Raw genomic sequence first — 17,493 nt, 5'->3', positions numbered from 1 at the left:
TTAAAATTCCAGTTTTAAAATTATCATTAGAAATCTGGGCTAGATATCGTATAAGCAATGCATAATTTGTTCTGAAACATAGCCAATAATTATAATAATTGCTCATAGCTGATCAACAAAAGCATTATTTTATCAATATGTTGCATAGTTTCAGGTTATACATATCTTTCTGAAGGAAAATCTGATAATATGAGATTACAATTCTTCTTAGTCTATGAATCCTTTATCCACAGTTAGCATAGCTGTGAGTGAGATGACTCCACTATGCAACTAGCACTAGCTGCCCTCTCAGAGTCACAGGGCTTGCTAAATGAGCCCTTTTACCCCGAATCTTTCCTTGCAACCTGTGCATCCTGGTTGAGCTTAATCTCTTTCCTAAACAACTAAATGCAAATATTGGCTCAGACTATTGGCCTAAAAGGGGCTCCCCAGGTGGCTCAGTATTAAAGAATCCGTCTGCCAAAGCAGGAGATGCAGGTTCAGTTAATAGGTAGGGAGGATCCCCAGGAGAAGGAAATGGCAACCCACTCCAGTATTCTCGCCCGGGACAACCATGGACAGAGGAGCCTGGTGGACTACAGACCATGGGGTCACAAAGAGTCAGACACAACTTAGTGACTAAACAGCAGCACCTCCAGCAGCAGCAGCATTGGCCTTTATAAAGGAGTGACATTTGTTTTAGCCCTAAAATACTAAACAAATCTGCAAATTGTTTTATAAATTATAAGACAATTTTTAAATAAATTCTTGCTTCTATATTTTATACAGAGTGAAGTAAGCCAGAAAGAAAAACACCAATACTAACGCATATATATATGGAATTTAGAAAGATGGTAACGATAACCTTGTATATGAGACAGCAAAAAAGACACAGATGTATAGAACAGTCTTTTGGACTCTGTGGGAGAGGGAGGGGGGATGATTTGGGAGAATGGCATTGAAACATGTATAATATCATTTAATAAATGATTGCCAGTACAGGTTTGAAGCAGGATACAGGATGCTTGGGGCTGGTGCACTGGGATGACCTAGAGGGATGGTATGGGGAGGGAGGTGGGAGGGGGGTTCAGGATTGGGAACACGTGTACACCCATGGTGGATTCATGTTGATGTATGGCAAAAGCAATACAATATTGTAAAGTAATTAGCCTCTAATTAAAATAAATACATTAAAAAATATATAAATATATATAAATCCCCCCCCAAAAAATGACTAACCCTAAAATCTTAGTAGAGTCAACTACTTATTAAATATTTGAAGCTGGAAAGCATAGTCATCTACAGTTAATAAACCATGAAAAGTATCACATCTTTTCAACCATCATTCAACATACATTTCACTAATTTATGGAATTCTCCTATCACAAAACAAATGTCAGGGAACATGTTCATTCCATGAACTACAATCTGTATGCATGAAACTGGTGGCAGAGTTGGTTGAAGAAGTCATTTCCTGATTTGTCAGTACATTAGCAATGATAGTCTTCACATTAGGCAGCATGAAGACAAACAGAATATATTTTGAAGCAGATTTGGTTAGAACTAAGTACTGCATTTGCTGCTGTCCTTTTCCCAATCACAAATCAGGGTCATTCATTTCTTCATTGAATGTTCACTGCCTGGTTCTACGCTGGGCACTCTTCTCACTCAGTATGCATAGTGTGCTTAGTATACTTCTCACTGCTCAGCATGCATCATTTGTCAAAGTAATAGAGACTTGCAGTCCTGGAAATTATCCTGGCATGTAGAGAGCAAAGGAACAATAAACAAGGTAAATCATAATCATAAAATATTAGAAAGTAATATATTCTATAGAAAAACACAAAGTGAAAGAAGACAGGAAGCATGAAAATTGGGGGTGGGGTGAGTGAAAGTTGAGATTTTAAATTATACTATCAGTAGGAGCTCACTAGGATTCATAATTCCGGATTTTTCCATAAAAATGTACTCTCTTTGTATGTGGAATTATGGGAAAGAATTGGAAAGTATTTAACGTTAAAAATGTCTCACTTTTAAAGCATACTTCTGCGACAGTAGCTATTAAATAGGAAGGTGAGGGAGAGCTAGGAGTTGCACCAGGAGTGAATTCGTCACCAGGGGTGACAAGGCTATCTGACCAGGTAGAACATATCTTCTCTCAGTCTTTAACACACTCTCTTCAAAATCAGAATTCTCTATAAATATGAGGACATTTCCAGATGGCCAAAGGCTATTCTTTGGCTAAGGGGACATATAAAATAATATCTGAAACTTTCAAGGTATACAGCTTGATAGAAGAATAAGTGAAACTGAGCAGTAACAAAACTGTAGGGAAAATAACCAAAGTCTCAGCAAGCCAGCCTATCTTTACCTGCTTGAGCAACACAGAATGAACTGCTTGCAACTCATGAATCATGTTGGAAGTGGAGGAAAAGGTTGTATCAGAAGAGGAAAGGGAGTGAGAACACACAGTGAGGAAAGAAGCTGCCTGCCAGAGAAGGTCAATTAATAGAAAAAAAATCACATTGTTTCATATTAGAAGTCATACCAGAAGTAAAAAAAAAAAAAAAGAAGGCTAATTAAAAGGCTTTGGGCTTTTAAATACAGTATGAAGAAAATGAGATAGACAATATTGAAAACAAATTACACTTCATCAATGATTACAAAGAAACAGGATAATGCATATTTCCTTGTATATAACACTCACTTTGTTCCTTTAACAGTTACACAAAAGTTCTTTTTAAATTTACAGCATATTCACTAGTTATACTTAGCAAAAATTTTAAATATTTTATATGATGTGAAGTGAAGTTGCTCAGTCCTGTCTCTTTGCGATCCCATGGATTTTAGCCTACCAGGCTCCTCCATCCATGGAATTTTCCAGGCAAGAGTACTGGAGTGGGTTGCCACTTCTCCAGGGGAATCTTCCCAACCCTGGTCTCCTACATTGCAGGCAGACTCTTTACCATCTGAGCCACCAGAAAAGTCCATTTTTATATGATACACAAAGTGTAAATATCTCATGGGTAAAATGTATAAAAATGATCAACTTTTAAGATTGATTCTACCAGTACTTATTTATGAATTACACGTTACTTACATATCAAGTATCATGCACTTGGTATCTTGGGTTAAACAATAGAAATATAAACTATAGTCTCACATAGCCAATGCCACAGTTGTTGATCCAGATAGCTCACCTGTGACCTCCATGATTCCTGTTTACATATTTTTCTAGGTTAATTACATAAATCCTAATGCAATATCAGCACAATAAATCTGCTCTATTGGTGTTAATTAGAATTAATATCTCTTTAGCTATATCTGCATAGCAGTAATGATGGTGAGCACAAATGAGAGTTTGAGTTATTTCATTTCTGTTATTTGTGTGACAGTTTTAGAGAATGATGGTGGTAGTTTAGTCACTAAATTGTGTCCTGACTCTTGTGACCCTGTGTACTGCAGCCCTCCAGGCTCCTTTGTCCATGGGGTTCTCCAGGCAAGAATACTGGAGTGGGTTGCCATTTCCTTCTCCAGTATAGAGAATAGATAGATATGTTCAAAGCTAAAAAGTGGATAAATTCCTTGATGTTACGTTACATTAGGGATAATGGGGAAAAGAACAGAAAAGTCAATAATTCATAAAGACAAAAAAAGAAAAAGTTTCTTCTTGCTTTGAAGCATGGACATAGTTCACAGATCTGGAATCTGAATGCAATGTTACGTACAATTACACATGTAGCAAATGTGATGATGATATGGACCTATTACAGACTTTAAGGTAATCAGAGCACAAACCGTATAGGAGTGTGGCAAGTTTATCTTAAAGTAAACAGACCTAATATGTGTATATATATATAAAACAATAAAAGTGATATTAAGCTCTGAATATTTTTTTTAGGAAACTGACATATAAATGGTACTGGAAGTAGATCCAATAAACAAAGAAGGAAAAACAAGTACAAAGCTTAGGCAGAAGAGATGGATATTACATTTCATTATTAAGTGCAGGGTCCATATCTTGACTGGTATGTTAGAGAAGAAGCATTGAAAAGCTAAGTCCTTTTATTTAGCAAGGTCTGAAATCAATTAAATATAATTTAAAGTAGCCAGCCTCTCATTCTAACACTGCCAGCCAGTACAGAGCTCTGTGGTCAGTGATGCAGGGAGCACTAAGACTGAAGGAATGCTAACCCTGGAGCAAGATATCAGGCCCGGGCTTCAGGGCCATTCACACACTGTGCTTTCATTTTATAATCAAATTTCCAAATAAATTTGACATTCCAAAAACATCTACTGCAATATCTAGTTATTTGTAAAAACCTCTGACATGTCCAAATTTCCTAGGGAATAGTTTTAGTGAAAGCTTTCCCATACTGCTTGAAAAATTTAAAATAAAATTACCATATGATTCATCAATTCCGCTTTCAGGTATCCATTTGGAAAACTGAAAGCAGGGTCTTGGAGAGATATTTGTGCATCCATGTTAATAGCAGCATTATCCATAATAGCCAAGGGGTGAACACAATCCAAATATCCATCAGAGGATGAATGGAAAAGCAAACTGTGGACTATACATACAATGGGATATTAGCCTTAAAAAGAAAGGAAATCCTTTCATGTGCTATGGCATAGATGAACCTTGAGGATATTACAGTTAGTGACATTTTAAAAGTCACACGAAATTCAAATACTGTATGATTTCACTTACACGAGGTACCTAGAGTAGTCAAATTCACAGAGACATAAAGCAACAGTGATTGCCCTGGTCTGGGGGGAGCATGGATGGGGAATTGTTGCTTGCTGGGTAAACAGCTGCAGTTTTGCAGCATGAACAGAGTTCTAGAGGTTGATTACACAATGTGAATGTACTTAACACTACTGTGCGTACATATGTTATATCTATTTTACCGTGATAAGTCTTCAGTGAGTGGTAGGACATAATTTCAAAATATAATTAATACTATAACTACATAAATGATTAAACTTTTATAGTTAGTATAACTCAAAATTCTAAACACTTGGAACAATTTTAAGTCATTAATGTTGCTTTAGGGGAAGATGTTAAAGAAAAGTATGACTAACAAAAACAATCAAGATTAGCATGTGTTATTAAAAATAAATTAATTTTAATAATGTGAAAAATAAAGTCGTGATAAAGCTATAACTAAAGGAATTTTAAATAAAAAGGAAAAATGTTTAATAGGATGGTTATTTTAAAATGTACTGTCATGTTTAATATTTTATTAATTAATATTATTTTTATTAGTACATCTCCAGGGTATCTTCCTGACCAACACTGAAGGATTGAACCTGGGTCCCCTGCATTGCAGGCAGATTCTTTACCACCTGAACCATCAGAGAATCCCTTATTATTACTATTAGTACTTAATGAATATTGCCAACTAAAAATTGTCACTTGCTATTGGCACTTGCCATCTACCTCTACAAGGATTAAATCATATGCTTCTGCAGCTTCTTATTTTCAATACTCCCTGAAAGGAGTTCAGGGTGGAGAGTAGAAACAAGTTACTCTGTACTTGAGGTGGGGGTAGGATGGTAGAGAACTAGCAAAGACAGGTCTTCAAATAGATGTTTTCAGGAACTGATTTTACAAGCCCAATTCTGGTATCTCCCCATATCTAGAAAAGCACTAAAATCCTTCATGGTGATGACTATTGCTCCTGACTAGCAAAAGCTTCATGAGACTAGTAGAAACCTTTTGGAAAATTGTGTGCTTGATTGCATGCATTCTCCCTTCACCAAAATAACATCTATGCTGACCTTTCCCCCTTGCCTCTTTGGAGCAGTCTCTCTCAGAGTCTGCAGTCCTAATTTTGCCCCCAATAAAACTAACTCACAACTCTCACACTGTGCATATTTTAAGTAGACAATTTTGACACTAGAGTGGAGAAAAAACAAACATGATTAAATATGTGGAAATCAAAACCATAAGGTGTGGTTAGGTTTAATTTCATATGATTCAGGTTTTTCAATGCTGCCATTTGAGTTTTTTTCTTCATGACACAATATTTTTTAACTCACTCATAAATTTAGTAAAGAGCCATTGAAAATCTATAATGGCCAGATAATAAATATACACTTGATAGTATATAAACAGTGATAAACAAACAGACATGTCCCTGACTGATTGGCATTTACTGATTAAATAATACAAATGTACAAATGACAATAGCTATGAAGGGAAAGAATTTAATGTTATGAGAGAATATATATGCTTCATTTTGCTAGCAAGACAAAATGGGTGCGTGAGTGGCAGGCTATGGAATTGCACTGTTAATCTCAGTGCTACTAATTGAGATTTGTGTGACCTTGGGCAGGTTTATTTAATCTAATCTTTCAGAATAGACTGATAGCCTAAAGTATTCAATAAAATTATGGAGAGGTACTTAATTCTCTTTTATGGTTATTAACCAAAACAATGGTTAGGGAAGGCTATTATCTACTCCAGTATTCTGGCCTGGAGAATGCCAGGGACTGTCTAGGCCATAGGGTTGCAAAGAGTCAGACATGACTAAAAGACTTTCACTTTCACCAATACATTAATGTATTATTAGCCAAATATCCAAAGAAATAGTGCAGGGCAAGCATAAAAATGTTAACTAATTAAGATCTCCTTGTCTTGGCTTCCTAGTTCACTCACAAAGATGAACCTACTTAATTTAAACTAATATAAAATATTTAAAGAATTAAAGGATTACTTTTAACTGAGTAATTTATAAAATACAGTTGACCCTTGCACAGTGTAGGAGTTAGGGGTGTCAGCCTAGTGCAGTTGAAAAACTGGAACGGCAATCTCTGCCTCAAAAATAAAGGAACTAATAAATGACACATTGAAGGGAAAGAGGCTGAAGCAGTTTGGAGATATTAGCCATTTATACCCTAGTTTTTTGACTTTATATATTGTGATCTCTAATCAAACACAAATTGCATATAAGTCGATAACTGTAGTTCAGACCTGTGTTGTTCAAGGTCAACTGTGCCACAATTGAAAAAAAAAAAACAAAAAACAAAAAACTTTTGTATGTGGTTTAGAAAGTTGCTAGTAAAGATGAGGAAAACTATTCCACACTATGGTTTTCAGAAGCAAGGTATAACCAAATCAGAATGTATAGAAAAACTGACAAGTGCCTCAAGTGTCATCCCACATAAATAAATGTATGTAGGGATTTTAATTAAACATAAGTAAGCTCTGGATTTGTTTCATTCACTTTCTGCTTTAGTGACATTTCTTTGAAGTTGTATTTATAGCCTCCCCAACTTTTTCTCTTATGTATTTCTGCATATTGAAAGTGCTCAAGTGAAACAGTAGTACCGAGCCTGCTTTACCAACACTACTGTTGAAAAGAAGACATGTTCTTCAAAATGATTTTAGACACTATTTATATTCATGTACAAATTCATTTCAGTACTGGTCTTAGGATCAATGTATTAGTAACTACTAGAGAAGAAAATTGTCCCAAAAGGTATGATTATACATATATTAGGACTCTTATTACCACCCATATAGAGTCCTTTCCTGCTCAAAAATACCTGAAATTCATTAACAAAAGCACTTGTTCAGATTTCTTTTGTATTACAATTAAAATCTAAGTAGCATTAGTAAAGGTGAATATTCATGACATAAATTCACAGAAAGGCATAAATAATAAACAGCGAGAAAGTTCTTTATAGTAGATTTCAGTAGAACTAGCTTATCTTAAGGGCCCTTTTATCTGAAAGGGGAGAGAGTAACACAGGGAATAAAAAAGTTATAAAAATAGAAAGTGTTTGAAAAACATCAAAGACTGATATCAGTAAATAAAAATGGTTTTGTCAGAAAAAGACATGAAACACTGAGAAACAGTAAAGACCATTTTTAAATTATACATTTTCAATATAAAATGTATAAATGGTATATTGAAAATATAATATGTAAACAAAAATTGATTTAAACAGATAACTGACTAACTGAAACAAACCATCTAATGACCATTAGACCAAATTAAAAACATATACAGCCAATTCTCAGTATTCACCATAGTTGAGTTCAACTAATTCACTAAAAACACTGAGTTAGCGAATATTGAATCGTAGCTCCTGGGGAAACACAGGGTTATGTTCTTGAGAGGTTCTGGTCACAAAATTTTTGTAAACAAATCAACATTTAGCCTTGCTTTATGTGTGTTTCTGTTTAAAGTTACCTTCGCAGATATTCCAATTCATTAACCCTGAACTCAGGACCAGCAGTGCTATAACACATGCCTTAAAATCTAACACAAAGATTTTCTCCATGAGGCATAGGGACAGTAGTGTTTGATGAAACTTTAAGCAGAGTAGTGCTTGATATAACTCATGGTGTGAGAGCATCATCCTGGCTGTTGTGTGGGTGTCAGGATATGTAAGGCAAAAGTAGAGATGTGAAGAACTCACCAAGTTATGAAGCAAGCGGCAGTGATCAGAGAAGTGGTGGCAAGAAAGTAAATGTAAAGTGATCATATGTATAGGATATCTTGAATACAAAGCAGATGGAATATGTTGATGAACTGGCCTTGGGGTTTAAGAGAAAGAGTGGAATTAGAAATATTCCTTGAGGAAATAGTGACATGGGGAGTCCTCAGTGGCTCAGTGGTAAAGTATCTACCTGCAATCAAGGAAATGTGGGGTCAATCCCTGGGTGAGAAAGATCCCCTGGAGAAGGAAACGGCAATCCACTCCGTTTCTTGTCTAGGAAGTCCCAGGGACAGAGGAGTCCATGGGGTTGCAAAAGAGTCAAACATGACTTGGTGACTAAATGACAATAGCAAAAGAGTGACATGCAGAAACATTAAATACTGAAATAGGAAGATGATTGGGTTAGTGTGAGTAAGACTAAACAATCAAAGACGGTGTTAGTGTTAGTCAAAGATAAGAGACCTACTAGACAATCAAATATGTCCAGTGTATAAATAAAGGAGGAAAAACATAAGGAAATAAAGCAAAATGAAGAAAGGACAGGGAACTGGAGATAATAAATAAAATATACTATCAATCGAACTATTATATGACATGACCTTACTTCAGTTTCAAAGCGTAGTAACAACTTATTCATCCACTTAATCAAGAAGTGTATATTAAATGACTACCCTGTGTCAAGCATGGTTCTAAGTGCCTGAGGTATAAATATTTCCTATTTGTCCTTACATTATCCTATTCTTGAAGAATGCCACTCTTACTATATTGGTATATCGAAACAAAAAAAGAAACAAAACCAAAAAACTGCAAACCAGCTAAGCCAGCAATTTCTGCATCTCAGTTTTAGATGCCTCAAATGAATGCATTTGCTAACATCACTTCTGTAATAGAATTTTATAAAACACTGGAGTATTGTTGGAAGACAGTTCTTCTCAATGTTTTCAATAGCTCAAAATACATGTAATGTGGTCATTAGATAATTTTTCAGCGAACCAGTTGTTTTGGTCTAAAACGTGGGTGAATCATAAACAATTTTAGTACTCTTTACAATAAAATGGCTCTTTCAATAATGTCTTCAATCCAATAAAAATTTAAAATTTAAATGTGAATCAAATAATCTCAGAACCAAGGCTTCCAAAAATGCAAAGTGGTCAGGGGCATAAACATCTTGATCATAGGAGAAAAGAGAATTTTTTTCATGATTAAAAAGAAATGAAAATTAAAGGTACAAGCAAAGGGGTAGAGAAGAACCAAAAAATATATTACAGAGATTACAGGTGAGGGAACAACATTTCTGGGCTTTCAAGTGACTCCTGTATTCCCCTGGGGTTCCTGCTTTGGGGACTGAGACACCTCACATCACCAATTCAGTGGCAAGTACATCTTGACAGTAAGTGGGGTTCTCGGGAGACTTCTGATCACTCGGACAGTAAGTAGTACCTTTGCTGCAGCTAAGTCGCTTCAGTTGTGTCCGACTCTGTGTGACCCCATAGACGGCAGCCCACCAGGCTCCCCCATCCCTGGGATTCTCCAGGCAAGAACACTGGAGTGCGTTGCCATTTCCTTCTCCAATGCATGAAAGTGAAAAGTGAAAGTGAAGTTGCTCAGTCCTATCTGACTTTCAGTGACCCCGTGGACTGCAGCCTACCAGGCTCCTCCATCCATGGGATTTTCCAGGCAAGAATACTGGAGTGGGGTGCCATTGCCTTCTCCAGTAGTACCTCTAATCAGTAAGAAATAATCTCCGATAATGGCATCTTGATCTCTTCCTGGACCTACTGCCAACACCTCATCACTCCTACCTACTCTGCTTTGGGCTTTCAATTTCTAGCCTGATTCTATAATTTAAGCATACTCAGGAGTTCCGAACAAATTCTCATGTCTCTTGGCTTCTCACCTCTTACTCAGTTCTCCCCATCACACAAAAATGACTCATTAGCTAGCATAGTAGTTTGGATGCAGATTTTGCTCCAGGATTCTGATTGGCCTTTGGTTTATTCTGTCCTCATCTAATAATGCAATTTTGGTGCTGGTTTCTTCCCCAATAAATATTTTTGATGCAGTAAAAATCTCCTAAGAATATTTAAATCCCTGTTTTTGATATAAACAATGTTCTGCATAATAATAAAAAAGGTGTAAAATGGATTTTCCCCCTAAAGACAACAAAAAAAGATGAGCTACCTTTAGCCTCCTAGTTTAGAGGAGAAATAAGAGGTTTTTTTTTTTTTTTTTAATGGACTCTTCAAGCATTCTTGTGAAACAAGCCTGGCCATTTTTCAAAAGAAAGTATTGTCAGTACTTCAAACATTTTAATTCAAAAGCACAGATAATGTAAGCTCACTTTAATCTTCTTGAAAATGTCTGCAATGAGAGGAACAAAGGAAAAAAAAAAGCTCTCTTGCTCTTGATGTTGCATTTTATAGGCAATCTTTCGCTTCTTCACCGATTCCATAGTTCTTGCTTCCTTAAACGCACTGTCATTTACGGAGGATGTGCCCCACAAAGGCTGCCTGAAGGACTTTACCTCAAAGGCCTGAAAGATCAGGCCGACGTAGCAGTCTTCTGACACTGCTATTTTCCACACACATTCCTTCATTGGCCTGTAGTCATCAGGATAATTAGGAGACTGAATCTGTCCTTCATTTTTATGTATCTCACCTCCACAGATAGCTGAGAAAAGCAAAAAAATAAATAAATAAACCTAGACATGCCATTTCATTTCCATTTTCTTCTAAGATAGCATTTTAGTTCAGTGCCTATAGCTGAACATATAAAGACCAGGTTATAAAAATCAAGGTTGGCTGGTCACCAATACTTTTATCAACCAAGTATTTCATTGATTAAAAACAAAACAAAACAAAACTAGCCACTTAGCTATAAATATTAGATAACAGTCAGCAAAGGAAAATAAGATTTTTAAACCACTGTTAATTCATACCTTTACAAAAACAAGCCTCTCTGTTAGACTTTAAAAACTTTTTGAGATTTCAAAATTTATTCTATGTGAGTTTGCTCTGTGATTCCCTGAATGGCTTCTTTCGGTTTTTTGACCTCAGTCAGTGGAAGAGCTCATCAGGAGAGAAGCCCCACAGCACTCCCTGGGCCCCCTGCTGTGAGCAGGCCTCTTGTGCAACATCTGTGGCTCCACCCAAGCCAAACCCTTCATGACCACACAGCTAATCTCTGAAACAAATGCTCCTGTTCTCTTAAAAGTCTAAAAGAAGCACAGACTGTCTTTCTTGTAAACTGCCTAAATTTCTGTGCTGTCAGAGGCAGGAGCAAAAAGGGTCATCTCCACCCATGGTCTGACAAGAAGAAGCACAATGCCAGTTTACTCTTTTAGAGACCTTATAGAACAAAGCATCTGGTAAATTCTTCTTGAGTTCTGACTCTCTCGTTTAGACAAAGCAATCTCCAGAACTGTGCACAATTATTTTCTATGCAGTTTCCTTTAACAGGACATTTCTGCAGTATAGGCATAAAATACACACAAACTCAGTACAAAGAGAAGTGGAAATTTCTTCATAATATTTAATATTATTATGAAAAAACAATCAAAGTTTAAGAATCCTGTGCCATTTGATGTTATTGTTGTTTTCCACACATCTCTAATGAGTTATTTTTTCCCCACACATCCCTGATGAGAACATTTATATATTACCACATTACTGGTACCATAAAACAGGTTATTTTTGCATTTAAACTTAATGAGTAGTTTTATTAAAATCATCCCATGGACATCATGATGCAGTTTAGAAAGTTTCATAATTAAAATAAAATTACAATACTATTCAAATGAAATTGAAAGTACATTTCTGTTAAGAGGTCTAAGGAAAAGCCATCTCTAAGCACAAAGTTACTTGCCTTCATAGATTGCTGCAAAGCCCTTTCCCACCCAATTGCTGCTGCTGCGAAACTCAATCCACATTCTGCTTTCGGTAGAGGTAAGAACTTCAGGCAATTTGTCTCCACAGAATCTACCTAAAAGAAATAAAAGAATAAAGACAGACTTCTAAGTATGACTTTATTTTCTAACTGGTTTTCATACTACCTACAAATTACATACATAAAACCAGATTTGGTTCCTATCACCATGCCTAGTAACTAGAGCCATAGCTATGAATCCTTAATATTTACTTAATAAAGGTGTATAAGTAAAACTATTTCTTCTTATTTATTTATAGAATATCGGAACGTATCGCCCTTAGATTAAATGATTGATACCACTACCACTAACTGTGGAATTAGGAAACAGGTAGCTCAAAACATCTATTTGTACATGATACATGAGGGTAGGGAATATTATTCCACGAGAAGAGAAAAGACCTCAAGTGACCCTGAAAAAATACTTTAAATGTCAGTCTGGTCATTAATTGGGAAGTGACAGCTCAAGTGTAGTTCTTTGTTTAGCCAAGTTCAGTGGCCATTTGTTATGGAAACCTCCAGGCTGCCTAAGGATCTTAATTACTACATACATTCCATCCCATCTATAAAGCTATAACACGTAGTGTAGTAGGCAGAATGGCAAACAGTATTAGAAGATTTGAGTATGAGTTCTGATATTTTTCTGATTGTGTACCCAAAGGCAAGTATAATACTGAATGAATATAATAATATCTGTCATTCCTTCTTCCCTCCCTCAACCCTCTACAAATATTCATCGCTTACTGTATGTTTGCTATTGTGCTCAAAGGTTTCATATTAATGGTAAAAAGTTAAATATGATAATACACATGAAATAATTCTACAAATAATAATATATTGTCATTCATTTTTGTGTATCCTTGTTAATGATTTCATATATAGTTTTAGTATATGAAAAAAGTCAAACACATTTATACTAACAGCTAGCAGGCAAAAAAGAAAAAAAAAATGTCTTCCTAAATGGTATTAGGGGCATGTATTAAAAACTTAGGGCCGTGTAAAAGAGAGTAATGTCTCTTATACTGCAATGTGTAGGAAAGGGAGGGGGACAAGGATAAATTAGGAGTATGAGATTAACAGATGTGGATGCATGCTAAATTGCTTCAGTTGTGTCCGACTCCTTGTGACCTTATGGACTGTAGCCTGCCAGGCTCCTCTGACCATGGAAATTCTCCAGGCGAGAATACTGGAGTGGGTTGCCATGCCCTCCTCCAGAGTATCTTTCCCATCCAGGGATCGAACCCGTGTCTCCTGCATTGAAGGCAGATTATTTTCCACTGAGCCACTGGGGAAGCCCACGAGGCTAACAGATACACACTATTATAACATAAAATAGATAAACAACAAAGATTTAATGTATAGTACAGGGAACTATATTCAATATTTTGCAACAACCCATAATGGAACATAATCTGTAAAAATAATATATGTGTGTGTAGATAGATAGATAGCCAGATACGGGCTTTGCAGGTGGTGTTAGTGGTAAAGAATCTGCCTACCAATGCAGGAGATGTAAGAGATGCAGGTTCGAATCCTTGGTTGGGAAGATACCCTGGAATAGGAAATGGCAACCTGTTCCAGAAAATGCCAGTGACGGAGGAGCCTGACAAGCTACAGTCCATGGGGGCTCAAAGAGTTGAACACAACTGAATGAGTGAGCATACATATATGTATATGGGCTTCCCTGGTGGCTCAGTGGTAAAGAGTCTGCCTCCAATACAGGAACTGCAGGAGATGCCCGTTTGATCCCTGGGTTGGGAAGATCCGCTGGAGGAGGAAATGGCAACTCACTCCAGTATTCTTGCCATTGGAGAAACCGATGGACAGAGGAGCCTGGTGGGCTGCAGTCCATGGGGTCACAAAGAGTCAGTCAAGCAACTTAGTGTGTGTATATATGTATACATATGAATCACTTCGCTATACACCTGAAACTAATACAATACTGCAAATCAACTGTACTTCAATTTTATTTCAATTCTGAATAAAAGGAAACTGGAAGACAGAAACCTGACTAAAAGAAAAAACTGTAATTCATATGAATTGCCAGGGTGTCTGTTAAAATGCCAGAGAAGGCAATGGCACCCCACTCCAGTACTTCTGCCTGGAAAATCCCATGGACAGAGGAGCCTGGTAGGCTGCAGTCCATGGGGTCGTTGAGGGTCAGACACGACTGAGTGACTTGACTTTCACTTTTCACTTTCATGCATTGGAGAAGGAAATGGCAACCCACTCCAGTGTTCTTGCCTGGAGAATCCCAGGGACGGGGGAGCCTGGTGGGCTGCCGTCTATGGGGTCACACAGAGTCGGACACAACTGAAGTGACTTAGCAGCAGCAGCTGTTAAAATGCAGTCTGTTTCAGAAGGTGTGGAGTGGAACCTGCATTTCTACATTTCTAACACCCAAGTACTCTGGTCTGCCAGTGTGGTGGCTACACTCTGAGGAGTGAGGTGTCAGAGGAAATAGTGGGGAAAGCTTTCCATATGAACACTGTGGTCAGACTGAACCAGTGTATTAGGCTATTATACCCTGCAGTATGTAATGCTGATGTTGCTGTAAAAAAGTGTTCTCGGTATTTCAGCTTTAGATTTGATTTTTAAATATGAATTTAATGAAATGTTTTATTAGGATCACACGTACATATCAATATATTATAAACAGCTTCATCTAGGCTAAGAAACTGGGGTTTCCCAGGTGGCCGTGTGGTAAAGAATCCACTGTTGCCCGTGCAGGTGACACGAGTTCGATCCCTGGATGGGGACGGTCTCTTGCAGAAGGAAATGGCAACCCGCTCCAGTATTCTTGCCCTGGAAATCCCATGGACAGAGGAGCCTGGCAGTGGGATTACAGAGTCAGAGAGGACTTTTTAACTAAAGAACAACAACTACTACAAGGCTAAGAAGCTAAATGTTCAAGACAAGGTTTTCCTCAACCTGTCATCGAATTAGTTCAAATCTTTATGTTTGCTTATTTTTAAGCATTTCTACAGATGTATTGGCTTTACTAAGGCTGCTATCACTTTTAATACAAATATGTTAATTCAGCAGGTTTTAGATGTTAAGAAGAAAAGATCTGTAGGCACTCAAAAACAACTGAGCAAAGCTACTTCTAAAAATAGAAGAGAAAGTTACAATTTCAAAAAAAAAAAAAAAATCAATAGAGTAGATACTCACATGCTCACAGCAGCTCTCACCTTTAGCTGAAACAGAGGGCAACAGAAAGTGCCTCATGTAAGTTAATGTGTGGTCTGTGGTTAAAGGTTGGTAGGATACTTTGATGTGCACCAAATTTGAGCTACAATTTATGACACAAACTACATACACACCTTCTAAGCCACAAAAACCTGAGAGGCAAAACTGTGATGTCTACAGTAAGAACCAACATTTTTGGTGCAGAAAGCCAGCAGTTGAATGTGTACCTAACACCTCATGCTCTACTGCCTTAGCAAAGAAAGAAAAACAAAACATATACACATATACACACAAACACACAATTTATCTGGTTTACCCATTAAAACTCTGATTTTAAAATTAAAAATATAGAATATGTGATGAGTATCCACTATAAGCTATTCTAAATCATCATGTTCAGATCCAAGCACCATCTCATAGTTGAAGCTGGTTTAAATTAATCTGTTGTCTATCTGTAAGTATTTTTGCTATGATTGAAAAAAGTATAATAAAAATTAAAATATTGGTCTCATGTACCTTAAACCCTAAGATGACTCTTGAAAGAACTGTCTCTGGATAAGACAGACTATATATATAGACACATAAAAAGCAAAATAAGAAAAAAAAATCTCTTACCAAGGAGAGGTGACTTCCTCCAGTACCCATCTCTTACTTCAATATAATCATACCAGCACAAACTACTTTTGTATAGGTCCATTGTAGTAAAATTTAAAACAATCTGCAAAATGGAAAAAAGAATACACAAATTAAAAAGGATTATAATTTCATATGGCTAGGAACCCAGATCTACTGTGCAAACAGACTAATAGCAAATTCTTTTTTTTCTTCCTATATTAGTATCCAATATTTTTTATTTAATAAAACCTAAAAAAAAATCCATTTTCCCAACTTAATGTCTAACAATTTAGAAGCCCAATGCCAATAAATAAACTATACATTTCAGCAATTAAACCAAACTTCTATAAAGTTAACTGAACAATTGTGAGATGAGAAATCTTTATTTAAACATTTTATTCTGAATTTTCTTAGATAAACATGACAACTATGATTTTGTTATGACTGTGTTTTAATAATTTATTTCAGACATCTATAATTATGTTAAAATAACCACCATGAGCCATATTCCAGGAATATAATATCATTGTGTACTTGAAATGTTTTAAATACAGCTTTAGAATTAAAATTTCTCCATATAACTATAATCAAAGACAGATGTCACTATGCTTCTCTAAATTCAAGAACATATATTCAAAGACCTTTTAAGTTAGAAGATCTTGTACATGACCTTTTATTTTGTACTTTGCTTTGACATGCTACTTTTCAAGATAATTCAAGGATAACTTAAGGAAAGACAGTTTTCTTACTGCTTTATAAAAAGACTTTACTTTTCAGATAATTAACATTTTTTCAGTTGATTACACCAAAAAGTAGAGGAAAAATGACATAAGAAATGTATATACCTGATGAGGTAAAATTCACTTGAACAATACTTTTTACACTGAAAAACTCATTCTAACTCTATTCTGCTAATAATATCTAAGATGCTTAGGGTGTATAGTGAATGCATTTTTTACGCTAGAAATCAAAATGGACTTTGGCTAAAAGTAAAAAATTATGAATGTTTGAAATACTTCTAATATAAAAATATAGTTTGTAACTGCATAACCAGAATGTTTTTGTGACAATACAAAATCTGAATATAGGAAGACTCTTAAGCATATGAAAAAAATAATGAGTCTTGAATTCCTATTTGCAAAAGTACTACAATTTTTGTGTCAGAAAGCATATACTTCTTTCTTGGCACACTATTTAACAGAAAGGTAAGTACAAACTGTTTCAAGCAATCCTCAACTAATTTACTTCTTCCTATAATGAAGATGGAAACAGTGAGAGACTTTATTTTCTTGGCATCCAAAATCACTGCAGATGGTGATTGCAGCCATGAAA

General features: G+C 36.0%; 1 protein-coding gene across 1 annotated transcript in view; it reads right to left on the bottom strand.

The window, feature by feature from the left end:
• Positions 1-17,493, bottom strand: part of TLL1 (tolloid like 1) — a 328,687-nt gene that overhangs the window by 56,732 nt on the left and 254,462 nt on the right. The window contains exons 10-12 of the mRNA XM_061383894.1: positions 16,162-16,264; positions 12,298-12,414; positions 10,958-11,103 (exon numbers count right to left, since the gene is read on the bottom strand). Of these exons, the coding sequence (XP_061239878.1) occupies positions 10,958-11,103; positions 12,298-12,414; positions 16,162-16,264 (366 nt within the window). The remainder of the gene's footprint in view (positions 1-10,957; positions 11,104-12,297; positions 12,415-16,161; positions 16,265-17,493) is intronic.

The sequence above is a fragment of the Bos javanicus genome, chromosome 17 (assembly GCF_032452875.1).
Source record: "Bos javanicus breed banteng chromosome 17, ARS-OSU_banteng_1.0, whole genome shotgun sequence".
NCBI lineage: Eukaryota > Metazoa > Chordata > Mammalia > Artiodactyla > Bovidae > Bos > Bos javanicus.
The sequence above is the reverse complement of the archived record's forward strand: the minus strand, read 5'-3'. Positions and strand labels throughout refer to the sequence as shown.